The sequence below is a fragment of the Mytilus edulis genome, chromosome 7, assembly GCF_963676685.1.
Source record: "Mytilus edulis chromosome 7, xbMytEdul2.2, whole genome shotgun sequence".
NCBI lineage: Eukaryota > Metazoa > Mollusca > Bivalvia > Mytilida > Mytilidae > Mytilus > Mytilus edulis.
Window position 1 is genome coordinate 1361987 of NC_092350.1, and position 20006 is coordinate 1381992.

At 30.9% G+C, this 20006-nt stretch overlaps 1 protein-coding gene across 4 annotated transcripts in view; it reads left to right on the forward strand.

Moving 5' to 3' along the window:
* Window positions 1-18693, forward strand: part of LOC139529708 (ankyrin repeat and sterile alpha motif domain-containing protein 1B-like) — a 110318-nt gene extending 91625 nt beyond the window's left edge. The window contains exons 23-27 of one of the 4 annotated variants that reach the window (XR_011665877.1): window positions 2141-2227; window positions 2499-2636; window positions 8701-8906; window positions 14368-15312; window positions 15525-18693. Coding sequence is in view for 2 of the 4 variants with exons in the window: in XM_071325562.1 (XP_071181663.1) it covers window positions 2141-2227; window positions 2499-2636; window positions 8701-8880 (405 nt within the window). In the remaining 2 variants the exon portion in view is untranslated. Of the gene's footprint in view, window positions 1-2140; window positions 2228-2498; window positions 2637-8700; window positions 8908-14367 lie in introns of those variants that run through there. The other 3 variants (XR_011665876.1, XM_071325562.1, XM_071325560.1) reach the window with 3 other exon arrangements.
* The last annotated feature ends 1313 nt before the right edge of the window (window positions 18694-20006 follow it).

The following is a 20006-nucleotide window of genomic DNA, read 5'->3' on the forward strand; positions in this document are numbered from 1 at the left end:
AAAGTGGGAACAACACAAGTTTTCATGAATTTTTCGAAGTTAAAAACTTTAATCACTGTGAAATAAGTTCTTTTGAAGTACTTAAACTTTTGATTTTACCTCCTCAAACCTATTATCTACAAATCTAAATCAACAGATTTAGGTAGAAAAGTTGTGAACATTTTTAATTTTAAAAACCCCCAGCAGAACTGGATAATTTATTATCACACCTTTTAAGATAACAAAAAAAAGGCAGGGTTAAATATTCATTAATTTATTCAACTTTTAATGTAGTCCTTTTCCAAATTGTGAATCTTCCCAGTTGTGGTCACTGTCCATTTATATTGAAGTCAGATTTCTTGCTTTGAAAGTATTCAGAAGGTGATTGTTAGATTTCTGATCTATGTCCATTGTTTAGAACTTTATTAGGACCTCAATGTATCAATGTATCTACAAGATGTCTTGAGCCTAATCATTATCATCATATAATGTACACATTCCAAATTAAGAATATAACCAGTTGTGGTCACTTTCTACTTTCATCTTGAAGTTTGATCTCTTGTCATCTGGGTTGAAATTATTCAGAAGATGAAATGAACTAAATACAATTTAAAATTTTGATCCATGACAATTGTCATGATTGTAGGAGAACTGTATTTGGACCTCAATATATCTATATTTGATTACTATATATTTGTGTTATAGGGTAACTAACTTATTGACACATAGAACATATTTCATTTTATTTTATGAACTAAATACATTCTAAGAAAAAAATTAATTATAAAAATGGGCTATTTTCATGTTATCATGATGAATGTGAATCTTGTCCGCGGACAAAAGGATTAAATCAGTGATTGACACTTTGGCATGCTGGTCTAGAACCCTCCATAGATAATAGTTTTCTCCTGATAAAATGTTAAATGAAGCGTAGATATATTAATTCACATCGAGACATTCATCTTCATATTTTATATTTCACCATTTTGACTTTTGATGGTTATGAAGTGTACGTCTCTCGTAAGATTGGATCAGCTGACTCGATCGTTTCCATCGGAGATCGTCAGATGTATTGATATCGTTGCTATTTAGCGGAAATCTAAGTGTTGATGAATGTGTTTACAATGATGACACTGGTAGAAGGGTCGTAGATGTCTTATGCCTTTGACATTATTCCCAAATCTCGTCATCGATATGGGAAATTAATATATGATGTTGCTTAATGAAACTTGCATCTTATACAACTCAGAACAGATAAGGATGGTGCATGTGTTTCTTTTCTTTAACTTTCATTTCTTTCTGTTCCAAATAATTCATTTCCGACAATTTCCAGAGCAAAAATTAATTTAAAAACAGTAATGACTTCTGCATTCATTTTCAGATTCAGTCAAGCGTTTATGATAAAGATATATAAGGATATAAATCAAAGAGCATTGGTTTAAAGATGAGGCTAATGATGTTGTATTCTTCCTTTTACTCATTAATCATTTTGATGAAAAGATAGATTGTTAAAGTCATTCCTTACATTTTCCTGTTTGAATTTGATAGTGAAATCAGAAATAATCCATGCTAAACAAATATAATGACATTGTAAAGATCAGAGAATTTTCTGCCATTTTAACCAACAAAAAAATAAATGTTCTATCAAGCATTTTATTTGAATTGTTTTTGAGGTTGATGCGGTATGAATAGTTTTTAAGATTTGAGTTTATTTGTAAGCAATAACATTTTAATTACACCAGAACTTCCATTATTGAAAGGTTAATATTGTATTTCTTTCAATTAGAAAGCTTTAACTACATTTCTATTTTTTTAGTTACATTAAAGTCTTTCCAAAAAGACCAACATTTTTGTCTTTTTATTAATTTTTCTCAAATATCTAAACAAGAAGTTTTGGTTAATGACCTCAAAATTATCCTACATTTATAAGCAAATATATCAAAAACCTATGTAAATTATTATTGTTTATAACACTCACAAATATATATGTATACCTTGAGAAATATATTTATACACAGAAAAGTGCATAATGATTTATTTTCCAATGTTATCTACCTTATAAGCCGATATAACAGCAATATTGTGACCTTATATCATTTTATCTTTGATTATAATTTATTTCAATCCTATAATTATCCACCATTCTTTTATTTCTCTTCAGAAATCAGCGGATGCCATAGCAAAGATACCCACCATTATGTTGTCTATATCTTATCGAGGGGTCAAATTTATAGATGCCAAATCAAAGGTCAGATTATTAGCTGAAGAATTTATCTGTTATGCTGGTAAAAAAAATCTACTTTTTGCAGATGAATTATTCAAAATATTTTTTTTTATAAATTTTGACAATGAACATGCAATTTGATCCTAACGTTGATATATTATCAATTTAGCTGAAACATGTACAGTAACACATTTCTCATAAGTTTTTGCTGTTTTGAGAATTTTTTTGTTTGTTGCATATCTTTATACTTGCATCAATGTGTTCTTTAAACTTGAATTCTGTTTTATTATTTCAGAAAGTTATCTGTGATCATGAAATTGGTAACATATTTTGTGCATGCCAGGATGCAGAGAGTATGAACTTCTTTGCATACATTACAAGAGACAATGAAACTTGTAAACATTATTGCCATGTGTTCAGTGTAAGGACTGCTGTAAGTATACACACACTAATACACACTAATACACATACCCACACACACATATACATCACAAGAGACAATGAAACTTGTAAACATTATTGCAATGTGTTCAGTGTAAGGACTGCTGTAAGTATACACACACTAATACACAATAATACACATACCCACACACACATATACATCACAAGAGACAATGAAACTTTTAAACATTATTGTCATGTGTTCAGTGTAAGAACTGCTGTAAGTATACACACACTAATACACCCACACACATATACATCACAAGAGACAATGAAACTTGTAAACATTATTACCATGAGTTCAGTGTAAGGACTGCTGTAAGTATACACACACTAATACACATACCCACACACACATATACATCACAAGAGACAATGAAACTTGTAAACATTATTGCCATGTGTTCAGTGTAAGAACTGCTGTAAGTATACACACACTAATACACATACCCACACACACATATACATTACAAGAGACAATGAAACTTGTAAACATTATTGCCATGTGTTCAGTGTAAGGACTGCTGTAAGTATACACACACTAATACACACACATACACATACCCACACACACATATACATCACAAGAGAGTGAAGAGACAATGAAACTTGTATACATTATTGCCATTTGTTCAGTGTAAGGACTGCTGTAAGTATACACACACTAATACACACTAATACACATACCCACACACACATATACATCACAAGAGACAATTAAACTTGTAAACATTATTGCCATGTGTTCAGTGTAAGGACTGCTGTAAGTATATACACACTAAGTTACTTACTTACATACACACACATACAAATTTACACACACATCGCAAGAGAGAATGATACATGTAAATAAAATTGAGAATGGAAATGAGAAATTGTGTCAAAGAGACAACAACCCAACCATAGAACAGACAACAGCAGAAGGTTACCAATAGGTCTCCAATGCAGGGAATAAAGAATAAGAATAAGAATTTTATTAGTCTAAAATCCAAACAATAGAATTGTTCCTAAAATACAAAACAAAAACAAACAGACAGACAGACAGGCATATTAATTACAAAACGATAGACATTAAACACTACAAACATGTAGCATTGAAAGAAAGAAAAAAAAAGATTATTAATATTAATTATAATACTATTTTTGACAGCATGCCTCCTCTTTAAAATTATCAATTCAAATATTATGCACAAAATGCATTCATAATAAAAAATTGTTAGGATTCTAGCAGACATGATATTTTTTTATAATTTCATATTTTCCTTAAATATGATGCTTGCATTTATAACTTTATAGAGAAATCATTTTTGTTGAAATTACATGTATTTTAAAAAAAAAACAATTTCAAACATGATATTGGTTATTATAATCATAGAAATATTGGAACATGTTTTTCCTGGGTAGGTATTCCACCAAGTAGAACATGCTCCAAGGGGACTTCCTTTATTATGTACATTTATACAATGTGAGATATAATTAGATCAGTAACAAGCACTTTTCATGTGTTACTAATTGATAGTCCATTCAATGTTAAAGTTAGCCAAGCGAGTACCACCCTAAATGACCCCGTGACAGAAATCACACAGTTTTATTATCCATCATTAGTGTAAAAGGCAGGTCTTTATGCATTGAAGGCAATACTGCAAACAAGGAATTAATTATTTCTATTGTCATTGCTACAAGAATTTCATTAAATGATGTTTCGTCCATTGGTAAATCTGTAACATGGTTATCTCCCCTTTATTACTTAAACCTATGCATGGTTACACACTGTTCGCCCAATTTACCAACAGTTTTCAGTTTGTCCAATTAATTTTACCCGTCATTAGGTAAGGGAGGGAAGCCTTGGCTATTCTACATCTGTCTTAACTATCGGCAGGTTTTAATCGCCATCTGTCCGGCATACTTATAGTACCTGTCAACGTTTAAATCCTCGTCCACGCTTATGTCACTAAATCTCCTCGTACCATCACAAATTAAACTTTGTTTTTAACATTTTGTACCTGAAATGCTTTTGTCAGATGATAGTCACATGTAATTAAGAAGTAAATAATCCAATTATATTTCGTCTTTATTTAAAAAATGATATGAAGCCTAAATGATTTTAAATAAGTGAAAGGTCATCGTATATTGATTTGTGATGAGATAAGATGTTTATATTGTATGTGGGTGGTATAGTTAGGTATCCCTTTGTTATAAACATGAAAATGATGGCAGTTAACAAGGATTTAACAAATCAAATGACTGACAGCTTTATCTTTATTAACGAATAATTTGTCTTTTACATGCAGCAACAGAAAAAGTCGAAAAATGCTAATTTTCAACTTTTGTTTGTACATTCCAAAATAAAATTTTTAAGATTTATGTTTGAAAACATGTTTGTTTTTTATTATAAACAAACATTCAGAATAATCCCTGGTCTTTTAGCAAGTTTTTGCTTGTGCATTAAATGTACAACTTTCTGTTTGTATGCTCTCTATATAGAGGTTTCACATAAGATAAATATTAACTTGGTAAGAAATATACTTAATGTTAACCTCATAGTAGACTTTATAATAGACATTCTTGTCCTTGTCATTGACTTGTCTGCACCTATTCTTATTGTCAAAATGTCTGAAGAATAATGGGGTAAATTGTAATAAACTACGACATAATTGTAGGGTTAAATGTCCAGTAATATTAAGATACCCTTTGGCTTTATCGATGTGTCCTAGACTTTGCCTTAGTCAATTGCTTTAATTAACGGTTATCCAAATAGGCACTTGATGGCTTCATATGTTATTTATATTAAATAGATTTACTGTATGTTGGCCTTACAAGTGTATTCATGCATGTCTTCTGTGTAAGGTTGGCTATTTTACATCAGATCGTCAAATATTTTGACAAAGAATATGAAAAACAAACAAAAAATAAAAATTGTACTTAAAAATTTTAAGGAATTGCATAATTAAAATATATGGAATTTGTTTTTAGTTGATTACTTTATGTGTTATATATAAAGAAGAGACATTTATACTGTAAACAATTCAATCAAGTTCAGATTTTCATGTACCCTTTCAATAAGAGCGTAGGAATGAGCCAAATTTTGTGTCATTTATTAACAAATTATCAACGCAATTTGAACACAAAAAGTGAAAATTCCATTAAGTTATTTACAACACTAAATCAGTTGGAATAAATTGTGTATTCATTGACTTGTATCTCATTTAATTGGTATATATCTCAGTTAAATATGACATTGTTTATATACTCATTATGCAAAATTTGGGGGATTTGTATATAGCTTGAGTTTACATGTAAGGATTGGGGGATTTGTATATAGCTTGAGTTTACATGTAAGGATTGGGGGATTTGTATATAGCTTGAGTTTACATGTAAGGATTGGGGGATTTGTATATAGCTTGAGTTTACATGTAAGGATTGGGGGATTTGTATATAGCTTGAGTTTACATGTAAGGATTGGGGGATTTGTATATAGCTTGAGTTTACATGTAAGGATTGGGGGATTTGTATATAGCTTGAGTTTACATGTAAGGATTGGGGGATTTGTATATAGCTTGAGTTTGCATGTAAGGATTGGGGGATTTGTATATAGCTTGAGTTTACATGTAAGGATTGGGGGATTTGTATATAGCTTGAGTTTACATGTAAGGATTGGGGGATTTGTATATAGCTTGAGTTTACATGTAAGGATTGGGGGATTTGTATATAGCTTGAGTTTGCATGTAAGGATTGGGGGATTTGTATATAGCTTGAGTTTACATGTAAGGATTGGGGGATTTGTATATAGCTTGAGTTTACATGTAAGGATTGGGGGATTTGTATATAGCTTGAGTTTACATGTAAGGATTGGGGGATTTGTATATAGCTTGAGTTTGCATGTAAGGATTGGGGGATTTGTATATAGCTTGAGTTTACATGTAAGGATTGGGGGATTTGTATATAGCTTGAGTTTACATGTAAGGATTGGGGGATTTGTATATAGCTTGAGTTTACATGTAAGGATTGGGGGATTTGTATATAGCTTGAGTTTACATGTAAGGATTGGGGGATTTGTATATAGCTTGAGTTTACATGTAAGGATTGGGGGATTTGTATATAGCTTGAGTTTACATGTAAGGATTGGGGGATTTGTATATAGCTTGAGTTTACATGTAAGGATTGGGGGATTTGTATATAGCTTGAGTTTACATGTAAGGATTGGGGGATTTGTATATAGCTTGAGTTTACATGTAAGGATTGGGGGATTTGTATATAGCTTGAGTTTACATGTAAGGATTGGGGGATTTGTATATAGCTTGAGTTTACATGTAAGGATTGGGGGATTTGTATATAGCTTGAGTTTACATGTAAGGATTGGGGGATTTGTATATAGCTTGAGTTTACATGTAAGGAAACATAAAGTGTACCAAGTAAATCTGAGGTATTTGATATGCAGAGCTTGTATTGCTATCTTTTCATCATGAAGAAAAGTGTCCAGTGTTAAACAAAAGAGCAATTTTTGAAATGCGTTTTCTGACAATTGTTTAATTTTATTTGTCCAAGGGATTTCCCTTCCTATATTATCTAACTAATATAATAATAAAACCACAGCTTACATATGACTGACATGTTTTAACACTCCTTTTTTCCTAGAAATGATATATGACTAACAGAACCTGGCTATAATGAAAAGTCATAAGCATTGTTAGGGAACAATTGGAATAGCTTTTATACAAGAAATTTTATTTATAATTTCCATTACGTTATTATGCACTAAAATCACTTCAATGACAAATTAGCAAAATTAAAATGAATCCATTAAGATTAAGCGTCACAAGAGATTAAGTTTATCCCTATATGGATTTAATAGAAGTGACCTACAACTCCTACCGAACAGGCTTTCTACCCCATGTGGGCATGACTTTTGATCTCTTCTTTGAAGTCTGGTTGAGAACTGAGATTTCATGCATTTATTGTTGTCGACTAACAAACCATTACGGAAAGCTAAATAATTGTATTTTAAGAGTCGTCGTTGGATTCTGTTTTATGGTAGATGAACATTGTATTGTAGTGGTGTATTATTGGCCGAGAACATCTTCCCTCTTTGATCTGCTCCCTGCAGGGCAAGCTTATGCTAAGTACACATGGCTGTTTATTGTTGGTGGTGTTACCCAACACATTTATTGACTTGCATTTGGTGCACTTTATTTTCCTCACGTAACAAGAAATATATACAAAAACAAGATTCTGTTGAACATATATTTAATACCAACTGTGAGGGTGAATAAAAATATTTCAAAATGTTTTTAGCTTATTTTGTCACACATGATTGGAAAGGAATTTCAAAGTTATGCATATGAGGCTTTAATTTCTAAAAAAAATTGTATTCTATTTTGAAATTCCAGGATGACCCTGATGTTTGTCATATGAATGATCTCTCAAAAATATAAAGTTTTTTTTTCTATATATTTTATTTACCCTACTTAAATGTGCAAATGTTGATTTTTGTGAATGCAGGTAGAATTTTCTGCGTTGTTGAAATTTAAAAGGAAACTTGTAAAGAGAGTCTGTTAGGTAGATAGCAGAAATAGACTTTGTTACTCCTGAAATATATCATAAAGTATGAAACTCATCAAGATGAGGCATCAGATTTTATTTTCAAACCAGAAGTGGCTACTTATTGACAACTATATCATTTGTTTTATTTGGTTTAAGATGACCCTAAACCACAGTCACCCTTTGGGATATATGCATCTAATATCTATATAATACATGTTACATGATTCCATTGCAAAACACCACAACCTTGCCTATACTACTGGTCATTTTAATTCAAATTCTGTCATGGCACATTTGTAAAATGAGTAGGTAATTGTTGAATTTAATATTACCTGTGAATTATAGGTAAATTCACCTCTGCTGAGCTGTTTAACTTAGGCAAATACAATTATAATATGTAACTGTTTCAATTAAGTTACTTATAACTCTGAACTGACCAGTGGCCAGAAAATTTTGAATATTATTACTGTACATGTTACACATAATTTATGTGATTATATTCTATATTGTTCCAGGATTTAGCTAGAGAGGTGATTATGACCCTTGGAGAAGCTTTTGAGGTAGCCTATCAGATGGCTCAGAAAGAAAAAGCTGCAGAGGAAGCTAAAGAGTTTGAACGAACACTGAGTCAGAGTGACGCAGATGATTCTTCACAGAGTATATCATCATCCAAAGCTTCGTTAAATACTGTATGACCTTGAAAAATATGAGGAACTTAAAGGTATAAATTATATAATTCTTTAATAAACCATTACATACATGTGTTCAGATTTGATACAGCTGTGTACATGCATTACACATTACAATTTACATTTAATACAAAAATAAATGACAATTTTATTTGATTTTACAACTTACCTGACTCCCACTCCCTCATTTTGTTTTAATAGCCATTAACATTAAAACTCTCGGTAGAAAATTACAACTTTTTCATGATGCACAGGTGTCATATATATATATAAATTTTCTAATTTTTAGTGCACCGGTTCTGACCAGTTTGATGAATTTTTATACACATTCCATTGATTAAATTTGTTTTGACTAATCCGCCCCCATATCTGTTCAGAACTATGCATGTAGAATTATATTCTAAATTTTCAAATTTAAATATATTGTCCAAGTTCACAGTTATCGTCCTTTGATTTTCGTTGTCCACGAAGATAGTCCCTAGTGTGGACAGTGTGTTACTTGCCAATTTTTATGCCCCACCTACGATAGTAGAGGGGCATTATGTTTTCTGGTCTGTGCCTCCGTTTGTTCGTTCGTTGTCTGTGCGTCCGTTCGCTTCAGGTTAAAGTTTTTGGTCAAGGTAGTTTTTGAAGAAGTTGAAGTCCAATCAACTTGAAACTTAGTACACATGTTCCCCATGATATGATCTTTCTAATTTTAATGCCAAATTATAGTTTTGACAGCAATTTCATGGTCCACTGAACATAGAAAATGATAGTGCGAAGTTCAGATTAAAGTTTTTGGTCAAGGTAGTTTTTGATGAAGTTCAATTAAATCAACTTGAAACTTAGTACACATGTTCCCTACGATATGATTTTTCTAATTTTAATTCCAAATTAAAGTTTTGACCCCAATTTTCACGGTCCACTGAACATAGAAAATGATAGTGCGAGTGGGGCATCCGTGTACTATGGACACATTCTTGTTTATACCTCTTCCAAATGTATTTCTTCATGTTTTATGACTCAAATAGCAAGAAGGGGGATGAAATTACACTGTAAAAAAATTTGGATCATGAATTTTAAAGTGCAAGTAGTGATTTGGTCCAGCTGAAAAAGGATTAAAATTAGCACTCTGAAGCTGTCAAAAGATTTGATTAAAGTCCTCCTTAACATAAAATTTACCATATTTTGAGTTAGAGCCAATGAATTTTTCTATAATTTGTCCCAAAAGTAGATTACACACTGTAAAAATATTATTGAGAAAGCGCAGGTGGGATTTTTTTTTTTTCATTTCTTGACTCAAAGAAATGCACTACGACATAACTGTGTCCTCGGACCTAATATACTCTGAAATTTTTTAACTGTCTAAATTGGATTAATAACATAATTAATTGAATGGGATGCCAGAATTTATATATAACATTAAGTATCAAATATTTAGCTTAGATTCAGATTCCTTTCTAAAATTAGGATACAATATTTGGAAATTTAAGCAAAGATTGATCATTTTGGTATCAGATATAGTGCACTCACATAAATATTGCAATACTTCCTTTGCCCTGAATTTCTAATACACTCTATAGAATATTACAGGGATTGATGTGAATGTAAAACATTTCACATTCAAGATCGTAAATATAATACAAAAACCCAAACCTTTTGTAAATCTAAGGAGTGGTTAAATTCCAGATTGTACAGCTACAAATGTATATGGTTTAAATTGATATTTTTTTTTTTTTGTCTTTGTTGTCACAGTGTTTTGAAGATATTGAGATATGGGAGAGTCTTAATTTCAAGTGCATTTGCACTAAAAAAAAAAACATTTTATGAAGGAATTCTGTTTTTAATAATTTTTGACTATAAATGTTAGTTATGAGCATTTAAAAAGGTGTTTTCAATTCGAATCGCTACAGGCTAATGTTATGACTTTAGATTTAATTATCAGCCAAGTACCCAAATGAGGTTAAGTGGTCAGTTCTCTTAAGTCCAATAAGGTGAAAATATAAGTTCTATGATGTATTTTTTTCTATTGCATTTTTTGGGTGTTAAGCAATCAATCGTTTCATTCTTAAAATAAAAATATATAATGGTCCACAAAGATCTGCTAGAGTTATCTTCCTTTGGTTGTAATCTGTTCTCATTAAATCAACACAGACATATCAAAGATCCCCTGTATCATATAACTCTTTAGGTTACATAAAAACTAATCAGGCATGATGATTCACTATATAACAATGATATGTGTAGGGGTTACATAAACGATATCAACATTTACAACCCCAATATAATGTCTAACCTTGAAAGATACAAAAGGTGCGTTTGATGTAATTGATAAGCAGTTCTCCATTTTATGACAAAAAATTAGTAGTGTAATATTTATTAATTCTATATTTAACATAAAAATGAATAAAAGTGGGAAACGAAAACGTCAACAGTAATTAAGAGATATTAATGTTATTTAATTTTGACGTAATGTCAATGCACGCTATTATTTTTCAAATCTCGTAAACATATTCTATTGTACAAACTCACAGAAAATTTGATCGGACAATGACTATAATTGAATTGCTATATATAGGTCAACCACTGTAGTGACGCCATGCAGGATCTTGTCGATATCTAAACAAAGCCTCCATTCAGAACCTCCCAACTTTGACGGGGTTGAATTATATCAAATTAATTCCAAAAGGCATATTTTACCATGTTCTGGATTTATAAGTTGGAACCTAATACTCGCCATTTCGTATCTCGTTCAGCTTTAATGAATTAAATTGTTTTGACCCTGTTCTGTGTACAAAATATTTATTATAACTTAGTTTAAACATCGCTTCACTGCGTTTGGCATTTAGGTATTACATTTTTTCTAGTAGGTGGAGTTATGCAGATAGGGTGTTATTATGTAAATGATTTTTTTGCATATTATTTTCCTCTGCAATACTTTACGATGATATTATACAATCTGCAGAGTATGAAATTACATTGAAAATATTCTTTTTGTTTACGTCAACGCTGTGTTTGGCATATGACATGCTGTATTTATCCTCGTTCAAACTTAGTTGGTAATTATTTTGACCCGAAATTGGTCGATTAACGATCTTCATGCAATTTGTGCAGGACGCATATTATCACTGGTTTTATAATGATTGTTTTTGACCTAAGAAGTAGTTTATACAAACACGAGGTGCAGTCACGCGATCGTCATATCGTGTTCGAGATCTTGTATGTAACAAAACGCATTTTATGCCTGTTATAATGCACATAGTATTTTTAATGTTAAAATATTAATCATGGCCTTGTTGTGTTTGTCAGTTATCAATGGAAATAAACAAGGTGAACTGTTTTCAAAGTGAAACCTGAGAGAACAAACGATCGAACAAACGATCCGCAGGGAGTAGGCACTATTTGTTATGATTGTAACCACATATTAATAATTTTAAAAGTTGGTATTGCATAGGTTTAAATTGATTTTAAATGTTCGTTAATATTGTTAAAAAATAACGAAGTTTACAAAATTAAAAAACACAAATTTTATAGAAAATGATGGTCCCCATTTCAAGAGATCATATATCCTTACCGTCATGATAATCATAATTCATAACCCTGTTGTGAGAATCAGCTGCCTTGAAAAACAACATTTTACTGACAAAAATCAGCTGCCTTGAAAAACAACATTTTACTGACAAAAATCAGCTGCCTTGAAAAACAACATTTTACTGACAAAAATCAGCTGCCTTCAAAGACATGATTTAAGTGGTACAAAGTGTTCTAATGTAATGTTGGAAATGGAATGTAATTTCTCGTGGAAGGGAGTTTCAGATGTCCTCATTTTTAGCTTGCAGTTCAAATAAAATCAGGATTTTTACTGTATTTTTTGGTGTGAAAATTTTAAAGTTTTTTAGGTGAAAAAGTCAGTGAAATTTGCAACTTATGTTTCTTTCCTTAATAATAGCCTCTAAGTAAGTAAGTGAGCAAGTAAGTAAGTAAATTTTATTTAGAGTCTGGCATTATACGTACAATTCAACAAGGTAAACATGAGCTCTGTAGGGCCTTGATATTTAAAATAAATAACAGCCTCTCAAGAAAATGTAAGTTCTCAAGGTGTTATATATTTTATAGTGACCTGATTTATTTCAATAGCCCAGATGTAGGTCCATATTTCTGTATATTTGCTATTGTTCTTTTGATTTATAATAAAAGTATCAAAAGGTTGCAAATTTTCAAAACCATCAATTTAATAACATGTTCATATGATCAGATCATGATCACAAGAAAATTTCAAGTAGTAATCTTTGTTAAGAAGAAGCTTGAGCTTAAATTGCTTTGTTAAAATCTGTTGAGACTGTTGTATCTAATTATCTATAAATAAGGAAGAAAATGATGGTAGATTGTTTCAGGGATGGGTCGCTGGTGTTTTTCTATAGACATGTTATGTCTGACTGAATTAAACAAACATTTTAATCAGTTTTGTTAAATGAAGTAACGTTGAGTTACACATGATGAGGGTCATTTAACATTCCTGTTGTTGTTACGGTATCTTGCCATGGATTACTGTTATACCATGCTTTCAATAGATGTTGACTTTTTTACAAATTGTTCATCATATAAAGTCTGTCATGGAAAGATTAAAAATCAATCAGATAATTATGATATTTTCTGCTGGTAGTTTGATTGTATACATCTTAATACAGTATGGATAATAATAGAAGTGTGTCACTATAATACAGTGGCTGTTTGTTTAATCTTAATTCTAGTGATCATTGATGATTGCCCAAAGATAATCAAATACATAACAAGATACTGGTCTGTTGTTCAGTACAGGGATCTGTTGGTCTGTTGTTCAGTACAGGGATCTGTTGGTACTGGTCTGTTGTTCAGTACAGGGATCTGTTGGTCTGTTGTTCAGTACAGGGATCTGTTGGTACTGGTCTGTTGTTCAGTACAGGGATCTGTTGGTCTGTTGTTCAGTACAGGGATCTGTTGGTACTGGTCTTGTTCAGTACAGGGATCTGTTGGTCTGTTGTTCAGTACAGGGATCTGTTGGTCTGTTGTTCAGTACAGGGATCTGTTGGTACTGGTCTGTTGTTCAGTACAGGGATCTGTTGGTCTGTTGTTCAGTACAGGGATCTGTTGGTACTGGTCTGTTGTTCAGTACAGGGATCTGTTGGTCTGTTGTTCAGTACAGGGATCTGTTACTCTCTACTAACTTACAATTTATAATTTCTATTACTATAAACCTGTACTGAATTGTCTTCAAGTTTAAAAACGAGGCATCTCCAAAAATATTGAATGCAACACCATTGTTTGGGTCTGTTAGCTTTGAGTTTTTTTTTAACTAAATATGGTTAAAATTATTTCCAATCAATCAAATTGCATTGAAGTAAGATTAAAGATCAAAACAATTGCATTTGACAGAATGCAAATTGTAAATCTAGAAAACAAAGTATTTAAAACTATTGTCTTGTTTTAAGTATGTTCCCCTTTAGTAACACAAATATAAATGTTCTTTTCCAGGAAAGAACCGGTCAGCTGTTACCGTAACTGTAATGATTGTCTGTGATGCAACATCCATGGTTGGTTATCCAGTGGTCAGTATTGACACCAGAAGAGGCCTTTTAAGGAAAATTTGACCTTACATTCAATATTTGTTCATTTAAATAGTTATATCAGTGGGAAAATTGATAGAAAAATGAAGATGAACTGCAGTCAGAAATAAAAGAGCCATTAATTCTGTATATGGATCTCAAATCATCATAGACTCTTTTTTTCATGCTTAAACTTGTCACAAAATACAATGTCATCACAAACCTACAATTCTTGTACAGTGCCATAATTATTGATTAACAAAATGCTGTATGATTAATTCATTTAGAAATTGTCAAATGTTTGGGGAAATACTTGTACCTAAATAAAAGTGCTACTTAAATACAAATTTGAAGACAGCATTTATAAGAGGTGAAAAATGGTAGACTAGCAAGGCATGTGGCATTCATATATATGCAAAGCAGATTGAAGATAGTGGATTCAGTATAGTTTTTTTTTCAAAAATTGATATTGAAAATTGTTTTGCGATGATAGTACACTTTTTAAATGGATTCTAATAGTGCAGTGACACAAATAATGATAGTCATCTTCAGAATACAAATGTACATATAGCTTTTTCTAAACAAAGTGCAATGGGTGATTTATTTATTGATTAATTCATGTCTATAAATAGTATGTGTAAATTTTGTGTATATAATTGTTTATGAAATTTGTGCAATAGTTTGCCATGTTGTTTTTGTTAATTAGAAACAAACAGATGTACAGTTAATGGTTACATTGATTGTGAAAACAAGGATTTTAAAAAAGTATGGGAACATCTATTTCATTTGATCTCTTATGGATAGTTGTCTCATTTGCAATCATACCACATTTCCTTATCTTTATGCTTGTTGCTTCTTAATTGAATAGAAAAGTGTACATATAAAAAAGAAGATGTGGTATGATTGCCAATGAGACAACTATCCACAAAAGACCAAAATGACACAAACATTAACAACTATAGGTCTATGTACGGCCTTCAACAATGAGAAAAGCCCATATGTTCTTTTATATAATGTCACTTGTGTTACAAACAATATGGTAGGTATGTTAGGGGTAACATATGAGTGTTACAAACAATACAGTAGGTATGTTAGGGGTAACATATGAGTGTTACAAACAATATGGTAGGTATGTTAGGGGTAACATATGAGCTCCAACAGATAGAAATGGACCTTATGAAAGTGAATATAAATACATCCATTATCCTATTTCAGCTTGAAATAAAATATCTATCAACAGTGAGTCTGTAACTGTTTGAAAAGTGAGTTGTTTAAGAACCATATAAAACAGCAAAAATTCGTCTTTTATATCAGATTTGAACATGTTGAATGTTCCTAAAATCGATCAAAGTTGTATACATGTACATGTAAATGTGCACTTGCATTTCTATCCGATGCAGCTCATATCTTACAAATGTAAGTCCATTTAAGAAAGATTGGTCAAGTTGTTATTAAAATTTATTACTCAAACACCCTAAAGAAAAACCTCCCCATAAGAAACCCCATTTGTTTGTGTAGAATGTGACCATTAAGTGTATATCTTGTTTGTTCTGTTTGTATTGTTAATGTACAAATTGTTACACACATTGTTTCAATTAAGAATTTGTTTATATAATAAATAGAAAAAGCTAACAAAACAGTGTGAATTAATGGGACTGTTAGCCGTGGAATACTGAAAATGTTATTTATATTAGTGTCCATATTCTGATAATTGTTCCATTGGATAAATTCGTTATAATTATATTGTTTGAACAATATTTAGTTCCGTAAACACACATGATTTTGTTTTATAATTTGTATGAAATTATGTTTTTTTCAAATATCAAATCAGCGACTTCATGTTAGCATAAATATTGGACCACCATTTGACCACCTAATACATGTAATAGTAAAGTCATAAAAACATTAAAAAAATCCTGAAATTTATATGCAAACACTTGTACCCTTGAATATACCAACCAGTTTCTACAATTTGTAGCTAACATTTATATTTTGAACCAAAATTATGTAAGAAATGATGAGAAAACACTTAGTTTTGAAGTTATTCTAATATTAATATTTATGTTTTAATTATTCCTTATATATATTTCACAGAGAATAATTGTTAGTTTAGACTGAGTTTGAAATGTATTGTCAGTACAGATTGAGATTTAATGTTGGTATGCAAGACTATGTATACCTTACCTGTGACACAAACAACAGTATAATGGGTATAGTCAATTTGAGATGAGATTCTGTCATTAGATGTCATGTGATCGTCACACAGTGACCACATGACTGTCACATGTACCTAGTTATTTATGTTGGAGTTATTTTGTTATGTTTAATCAGATGGTGCTTAGTTTAGATATATTTATATAGAGATTTATCTTCATTTAATATTAACATTCCCCAAACATTTATTTAATTCCTTATTTTAATACTTTATTCCCAGCTTCAGACCATTTCTCATTATTGAAAGTTTCATCACCACAGCTATTATCATTTTGTTCTCAGTAATCTACTTTTTACAAAATTATTTAATTTTATTTCAGAGAGACATCCTCAAGTATATTTATCCAGATCTCTCAGTTTATGATCTCTTATATATAGATATATATATATACAAAATAAAAAAAATCTTTTATAATTGGAACCATCACAAAAAGTAGTTCTGATATCCAAATTGACATACAAAATATTTAAATGAATAAATATACAGATATCAATTATATAAATACTTTAACAATTTACTGATTTGATATTCTCCACATTAAAATCATGGGCCAGATTTCTACGTAAATAAATCATTGTATTGAACAATAGAATTACATAAGCCTCAGCTAAAAAGTACCAGTATAGTACTTGTATATAATTCCAGATAACCGATCCAGTCCTGTCTGTTGGTCATAACCACACTATTAAAATGAAGAAGATACTTCACATTTATTAATAGCATGCGGGAATCACTAAAACAGGAAAGATTCTTTAGCAGTTAAAGATGATATAATCCTGACTTTATAGACTGGTGTCGTGACCTCTATTTATTGTGTATTGTCTACCCAACAATAGACACTGAGCGACCATCTGACTCTGTATATTGTCTTAATGGGTTTTAAAGAAGTTTTAAAAGTCTAGTCACACTGGTATAAAGATTGTATTTTTTATCGGAATACACAATATTATCTATTATTATATATACTGGAGTAACATTAACATTATTAGCTCAAGAGGACCATGACCATGATTTTAAACATATTTATCTTCTTTTAAAAACAATTTGAATTTGAAATTAGCTTTAACCAGTTTAAGCATTTTCTTTGAAAGTGCCAGTATGTAGACATTTAACTTTTATTTGATCACCTTATGATATTGAGGGTTTTATATTCATATACAGGTATATACAATGCTTATACTAAGCTTACACTCTAAAGAACCAAATTTGTATAATTTTCATTATGTATATACTTGTCTTTCTGATAAATTGTGGGAAAATCTGTTTTTATGTATAAGTGTTGACCAATGGTCATCTCAGATATACACTAATATGAGTATTATGTATTGGTTGAGATTTTACGAACATGTTGAAATTGGTCATTTGAGTGAATTCATCATAAACAATAAAAAGTAAACAATGTAAGAAAAGAAGAATTGACATTACTAATGTTGTCAATAAACCATTCAAAAGATTATATAAAATCCTATTGGATGTTCTCTGAATATTCTGTAAATTCACTTTAAAAAGGTAGATAAGATAGTTTTTATTTTTTTTTACAAATATCCATCCTAAAACGTTTTTATGCTTTATTTAATTAATTTCAACTTATGCATTACTTAAACATTTTTGCAATTGACAGATTATTTATTTAATAAAATGAAATTTTTTCGAAGATTTCAAATTCTTGTTTCTGATTACTAATTAGTTATTCAATAGACTTGTCTTTGTTAACTTAAAGACATGAATTGTTGGTTTACCTTGTAATAAAGTGAGTGAATCTTTCTATTGTAATAGATTTGAAGAATCAGACTTATTTACATTGTAATACATTGGATAAAGTTTACTTGTTTACTTTGTAAAAGATCTAATGGATGACCTTTTTACCATGTAATAGATTGGATACTTACTTATTTACCTATATATGTCACTTTTAAGCAGCCAGTGATATAACACGACCAGCATTTGTTTCATTTCATTTATATTTGTTAGAGTTTATAAATGCATTAAAGTGTGCATCTCACAGCAAATAATGCAAAACCAATAAAATTTAGATGAAAATTGTTGTACTTTGTCATTTACTTCTTCCGTGTGTTCTCCCTGTGATTCTGAGAATTTGGGTTGAACTGTCATTAGTTTGCATCCACTGGTGTCGTTTACCTAATTGCACACACTGCTATGAATAGTTCTTGGGCTTTCTATTCAGAATATTTGGTGACAGTCATGTCTAGCACACACATAACTGTTATAGTATAGGACTGGCTTCATTATTAGAAATACTCAGTACAGAATCACGACACATTTTCCTGTCCACAATCTTAAAAGGATTTTCTTTGAACAGGACATAACAAACATCGAAAGTCAACAAAGCAAATATATATAATGTATAAGCCAACAGCAAATGCAGCTTCGACAAGCCAACTAGAAGAATGACTCTTTTAACACGCATAGCTGGCCCAACACTTTACCTTTAAAACCAGCGTAATCCACCATTTTTCTACATGAATATAAATGCTGTTAACAAGTCAGGAATATGGCAGTTTCCTATTTGCTTGAGTTTTTGATTTTGCCATTTGTTAACATGGGATCCACATGCTGAGCAGGATCTGCTTACCCTTCCGGAGCACCTGAGATCACCCAAGTTTTTGTTGGGGTTCATGTTGCTTAGTCTTTATTTTTCTATGTTGTGTTTTGTGTACTACTGTGCGTCTTTCTTTTGTAGCCATGGCTTTGTCAGTTTATTTATGATCGTTTTTTATTTTGTGTTTTGTGTACTGTTGTTTGTCTTTTTTTTGTAGCAATTACTTTGTCAGTTAATTTATGATCGATGTGTGTGAAGGTCCCTCTGGTATCTTTCGCCCCTTTCTAAAAGAACTTTTTGTTTTGAATTTTCATTGCAGTTCCCTTTTATTGCCATTTTTTTTTTACAATTATCGTTTAAGAAGTAATATGATTACCATGAGGAGGAAATATGTCGCTAGTCAGAGACAACACCGACACATATCGACTACCAATTCTTGGTAGTGAATGTAAAACTTATGTATTGCAGATGTGGTTTTCTTGTCCATTGTAACTGAAGATGCAATTTTTGTGAAAGAAGCATACATTTACACATGAAGTCCCCATAATGTGGACAACAAGAGCGTCACGTATTTTATAAGATATGTAAACGCCATATGATTGAAAAGGCTACTGCAAAGAAATGGAAAGAAGAGAATCGGAAATTTGAAATGAAATCATTTTTGTTATAAATTCTAATTTGAAGTCGTTCATCTGTGTCAATACCGATCAAAATATCAAGATATAAAACAGACGTTTTACTTTCGGTGTCAACATTAATCTCAATTCACTGGGATATATGAGATGTAAACACT